Source organism: Crocuta crocuta, unplaced genomic scaffold, assembly GCF_008692635.1.
Source record: "Crocuta crocuta isolate KB4526 unplaced genomic scaffold, BGI_CrCroc_1.0 scaffold528, whole genome shotgun sequence".
Classification (NCBI taxonomy): domain Eukaryota; kingdom Metazoa; phylum Chordata; class Mammalia; order Carnivora; family Hyaenidae; genus Crocuta; species Crocuta crocuta.
This window is the reverse complement of record NW_027530010.1, coordinates 1,953,391-1,958,370: the sequence shown is the minus strand read 5'-3', so window position 1 is coordinate 1,958,370 and position 4,980 is coordinate 1,953,391. Positions and strand designations below refer to the sequence as shown.

Genomic DNA, 4,980 nt, shown 5'->3' with positions numbered 1-4,980 from the left:
CACGAACATGGCTTTGCCGCCGCCTCGACCTCGCTCGCGGGTCTTCCTACTGTCGGCCTCCTGGAGTCCACCGACTCCCGTTTTCCTCTAAAGCAGCGTTTCTTTGGGTGGTGGGGAGGCTTGGACTCGCGGCTGCTCACGCTCTCTGTGCTCAGCCAGCACTCGTTTCCACGTCCCCTCGTCAGGCCCCAGGGCTGATCCTGCAGAGGATGCAAGTTACTTGTCTCAAAAGTGGGTTTCCTGAGAAACCTTGAGTTCATCCTAGACTAGCCGTTTGTGGGGGGATGAAATTGGATCCCTACTTCATTCATTGTTTGCAAACGCAGCTGAAAGACTTAAACACGAGCAAGTGAAACTAGGAGAAAACATGAGGTGTTTAAAATTACAAAGTTTATGTGATGAAAACAATAGGAGCCTGGGTGGCTCAGTCAGTTGAGCGTCCGACTTCGGCTCAGGTCATGATCTCACAGTTTGTGAGTTCAAGCCCCGCATCGGGCTCTGTGCTGACAGCTCAGAACCTGGAGCTGCTTCGGATTCTGTGTCTCTTCTCTGCCCCTCCCCTGCTCACTCTATCTCCGTCTGTCTGTCTCTGTCTCAAAAATAAATAAACAACAATGAAAAACAAGAGGGGGTTGATACTGTACCAATACAAACGTGAATTTCTGTATCAAACTTTTAAAATGTGGCAGTCAAGACCATCGGGACTACAGGAAAATAGGCAAAGGGTATAAATAGCTCCAGAGTAGTGAAAGTGACTGTAAAACGGGAGATGTTCACCTTATTTAGGGGGAAATGCAAATAAGCCTGGTAAACACCTAGCCAGGGTGAGGAGACAAAGGCCCTCTGGTCTCCTGCAGAGGTCGGTTCCATCCGGCAGTTCGAGTCCTGACTTTATCTTACAGATTCGGGTTCAGATATATAGGAAATGCTGTACATACAGCGATCTTCATTTCAACGCTTGCCATCACAAAATGTTGGAAACGATCAGGGTTCTGGTCAAATAGGTTCGTGGGACATCCCCCTGCAGAGAAGGACAGGTGGAGGAAGGCAGCACCAGGTGCACTGATTGAGAACAGCCCTCGACGCACACGTGAAAATGAAAATGCAAACTGCAGAGCGGTGTTTGGATGCCAATGTATGGCATCGCGTGTATGCGTGTATGGGCTATATGTATATACCTGTAGCAAGTAAGCCCTCGGCCCGACCTGGGGCTTGAACAACCCGGAGGTCAGGAGTCCCCCACTCCACTGACTGAGCCCGCCTGGCGTCCCTGCATAGAATGTCTTTGGAAGGACACGAAAGTAACAGTGTTTGAGGGAAAGACCCAGGTCACTAGGAAATAAAGATGAGACCTTTTGGTGCCTCATGAATTTTGTGTCCTATGCATTTATTAGCCAAAATAAATTTTTTAGTCTAATTTTAAGCAAAAACCCCAAAGAACAACAAAAAGTGGGTTTGTTCAGCCAGACAGGAACTCCTTTACAAACACTACGTACTTGGGGCGCCGGGGGGTGTCTCAGTCGATTAAGCGTCTGACTTCGGCTCAGGTCACGATCTCACGGTTCGTGGGTTCGAGCCCCGCGTCAGGCTCTGTGCTGACAGCTCAGAGCCTGGAGCCTGCTTCAGATTCTGTGTCTCCCTCTCTCTCTGCCCCTCCCCCACTCACGTTTTCTCTCTCTCTCTCTCTCAGAAATAAATAAAACATTTAAAAAAAAATACTACACACTGTTCTCACATCCTATTTACTGAGGTACCTTTTCTCCGCAATAGAATTGTAAGCTCTTCTAGGACAGAAGCCTGCGCACCTGGGGGCTCAATAAATACTAATAATTGACCAAAAGAACTATCTGGGGTCTGCTGCCTCTGCCCTGAAGTCCTTCAAATCCCTCTGCCTCCCTTACAGCACAGAGTCAGTTTATTGGGGTCCGTTTGGATCTTGAAAGCAGACGCCACGGGCACTTGCAGGTAAGAGCGCGGCGGGTAGGAGAGGCCGGGAGCGTGGCTGCGCCCCTGTCTAGCCTGAGGCGTCTCGCAGCCCCGTTGGGGACAGGAGCTCAAGCCGGAATCTGGGGTAAAGGAGGCGGCCTCTTTAAGAGCTGGTAGGCTGGCCCCGCCCTGCAGAGAGGTCAGCTGCATCTGGGAGTCACATGACTGCGGTGTGTCTTCCGCCTTCTGAAGCTGGGGTCGCATGTGCGGCGGTGAGGGGCCCCGCCCGGGCTGGGGGCGCTGTGCCCCCAGCCCCGTGCTCCTCCTGAGTCTGCTCGCGTCTGCAGCCCCGCACAGCCTGCTGGGGGAGGAGACCCGCCAGGTGAGGGGCGAGAGCAATAGAGGTTTCGGGAAATTCGACCCTGGGAGAGAGCCTGGAATCCAGGACACCCGAGGGGCAGGGGTGCGGTAGCTGCTTGGAGACGAATTCTTCAGCCAGGGCTCCTGGGACACGACTGTGGAGGAGGCGGGTGTGGGGGTGCCCTGTCTTCTGGTGAAAGCTGGGTGACCCTGGTCCAGGCAAGTGACAGGCTTTTTCTCCCCCTGCCGCCGCCCTGCGCCCTCACTGGGGTCAGGGCAGCTGTGGCTCTGCCCTCCTGTCCTCCGCCCTCACGCGCACGCTGCTCTGCCCTGTGTCTCTCCCGACCCCGCTCCCGCGCCCCTCCCCTGCTCCGTGTCTAGGTGTCTCTGGAGGCCATCCCTGCCGGGCTGGACCCCCCGCAGAACCTGCTGCACATCCGGGCGGTGGGAACCAACTCCACCCTGCACTACGTGTGGAGCACCGTGGGGCCTCCGGCGGTGCTGCTCGTGGCCACCGACACCCCGCACAGCGCCCTGAGTGTCAACTGGAGCCTCCTGCTCTCCCCTGAGCCCGACGGGGGCCTGATGGTGCTCCCCAAGGACAGCATCCGGTTCTCTTCCGCCCTTGTCTTTACCAGGGTGAGGAGGTTGGGGGAGAACCAAGGAGGGGGGGCGTCCGGATTCGAGGGAGGGCCGGGCCGCAGGTATGGGAGCCAGCGGGTGAGGGTGATTCGGGGACGGCTGGGCTCAGCCAAGCCCCGCCCCCCCCCCCCGCCCGCCAGCTCTTTGAATTCGCCGCCGCCAACACATCCGAGGCGGCCCAGCCTCCAGGAGAACCGTACCCCCCGTATTCCCTGGCCAAGTTCTCCTGGAACAACATCACAGACTCACTGGATCGGGCCACCCTGAGCGCCACGTTTCGAGGCCACCCCACCGATGACCCCACTGGGGCTTTTGCCAACGGCAGCCTGGCCTTCAGGGTAAGGGTGTGGGGAAGCAGAGGAACTCAGAAGGCTGGTTTAGGAGGGTGGGGGTGCCCTTCGAAGCCAGGCCTGCCCCCCTGCTTCCCGCGCCTCCCTCACCTCCCCCTCCCCAGGTGCAGGCCTTCTCCGCATCCGGCCGGCCAGCCCAGCCCCCGCGCCTCCTGCATTCGGCCGACACCTGCCAGCTGGAGGTGGCCCTGGTGGGCGCCTCTCCGCGGGGAAACCGCTCCCTGTTTGGGCTGGAGGTAGCCGCCCTGGGCCAGGGCCCCGACTGCCCCTTGATGCGGGAGCTGCACTCCATCGACGATGAATATGCACCTGCTGTCTTCCAGGTCAGGCCTCCAGCGGAGGGGGAGGGAGGGGGGAGGCGGGACAGAATCATGGAACCGGTTACCATTTAGCGACATAGTTCAGCTCCTTTAAGCGACGGTCACTGTGCTGACGAATCTGGTCCATCCTGTGCCTTCGGTGGAGAAGACAGAAGGAAGGGGGGCCCGGGGGCGGGAGCTGAGTGCAGGCTTGCGGAGGGTCAGGGCTGGAAAAGGACGCAGCGCCCGTGGTCCAACTCCCCTTTCACAGGCTCTGCCAACAGCCTGCGAGTCCTGGAAGCAGACCCAGGACTCGAACCGCCGGTGGCGGGGAGGCGGGAAGGGTGGGGGAACAGAAGGGCCGGGCCCCCGCTGCTCCTCCTCATCCTGTTTGCCTTTCTCCCCAGTTGGACCAGCTGCTGTGGGGCTCCGTCCCCCCCGGCTTCGTGCAGTGGCGGCCGGTGGCCTTCTCCCGGAGCCGGGGGGGCCGGGAATCCGCCCTGCGCTGCAGAGCCTCCCCGCCCCGCCCCACCGGGGCGCACATCCCGCAGTCGCCCATAGTCCGCGCCTTCTTCGAGTCCCACAGTAACTTCTGTGCCTTCAACCTGACGTTTGGGGCTTCCACGGGCCCTGGCTACTGGGACGCACACTACCTCAGCTGGTGAGGGCCGGGCGGGCCGGGCCGGGGCTTCGGGAGGGGTGTGGGGGAGCCGGTTTCCTCTAACGCCTCCGTTTGTCGCCCGTGCTTGCCTCAGGTCCATGCTCCTGGGCGTGGGCGCCCCTCCCGTGGACACCCTGTCCCCGCTAGTCCTGGGCATCATGGCGGTGGCCCTGGGGGCGCCGGCACTCATGCTGCTGGCTGGAGGCGCGTTTCTGCTGCTGGGCCACAGGCAGTGCTCGGAATACCAGCCCATAAACTGAGGCCCGCTGTCCGGAGGGCCTGCCGGCCGGAGGGTCCAGCTGCCCCCTTCTCCCAGCTTGCTTTGCTGCAGAACATCAGGGACCACCTTCACCGTTCCGGAGGACCCCCAGGCGGGGCTGCCTTCATCCTCTGGGGAGGGGCCGGGGGCAGGGTGATTGCTGGCGGGAGGGCCCCTTGGCGATGCCTTGCGGCCCCTCTGCCCCCATTCCCCTTAAATGGGACTCACGGGCCTAAATGAGAGGCCTTCTGACGGGTCATGCGCCCCGGAGGGCACGAAATAGACTCATTTTCTGCCCTCTCTCTTCTCTCAGTGTGTGGGCCGTGGGCTGCGGTGCTGCTGCCTCTGGGGAGGGGAGGGGAGGGGAGGGGTGGGGAGGCACCGCTCCAGTGCGGCCCCTTCTCTCCTCACCGGACGGACGCTTCCCTTCCCCCTGCACGCGACAGGCTCCCACCAGACTTGCTCTGTCATGTGGGGAGAGTC

General features: G+C 60.4%; 1 protein-coding gene across 2 annotated transcripts; it reads left to right on the top strand.

Moving 5' to 3' along the window:
* The first annotated feature begins 2,140 nt into the window (after positions 1–2,140).
* On the top strand, positions 2,141–4,799 carry GLMP (glycosylated lysosomal membrane protein). Of its 2 annotated transcripts, XM_077764170.1 has the most exons (6): positions 2,142–2,308; positions 2,668–2,925; positions 3,069–3,266; positions 3,383–3,601; positions 3,985–4,238; positions 4,333–4,582. In XM_077764170.1, exons 1-6 carry the CDS (start codon positions 2,189–2,191, stop codon positions 4,496–4,498), a joined length of 1,215 nt encoding a protein of 404 aa, XP_077620296.1. In that variant the 5' UTR covers positions 2,142–2,188; the 3' UTR covers positions 4,499–4,582. The 2 variants fall into 2 exon arrangements, with proteins under 2 accessions (XP_077620297.1, XP_077620296.1); XM_077764171.1 differs by lacking the exon at positions 3,985–4,238 and having other exon boundaries at positions 2,141–2,308; positions 4,333–4,799.
* The last annotated feature ends 181 nt before the right edge of the window (positions 4,800–4,980 follow it).

Bases quoted from the DNA above. Each gene is read 5' to 3' on its own strand.
- GLMP (XM_077764170.1), top strand. From the start codon at position 2,189: ATGTGCGGCGGTGAGGGGCCCCGCCCGGGCTGGGGGCGCTGTGCCCCC. The intron at 2,309-2,667 runs GTGAGGGGCGAG...CTCCGTGTCTAG, and splicing joins TGGGGGAGGAGACCCGCCAG to GTGTCTCTGGAGGCCATCCC. The intron at 4,239-4,332 runs GTGAGGGCCGGG...TGCTTGCCTCAG, and splicing joins GACGCACACTACCTCAGCTG to GTCCATGCTCCTGGGCGTGG.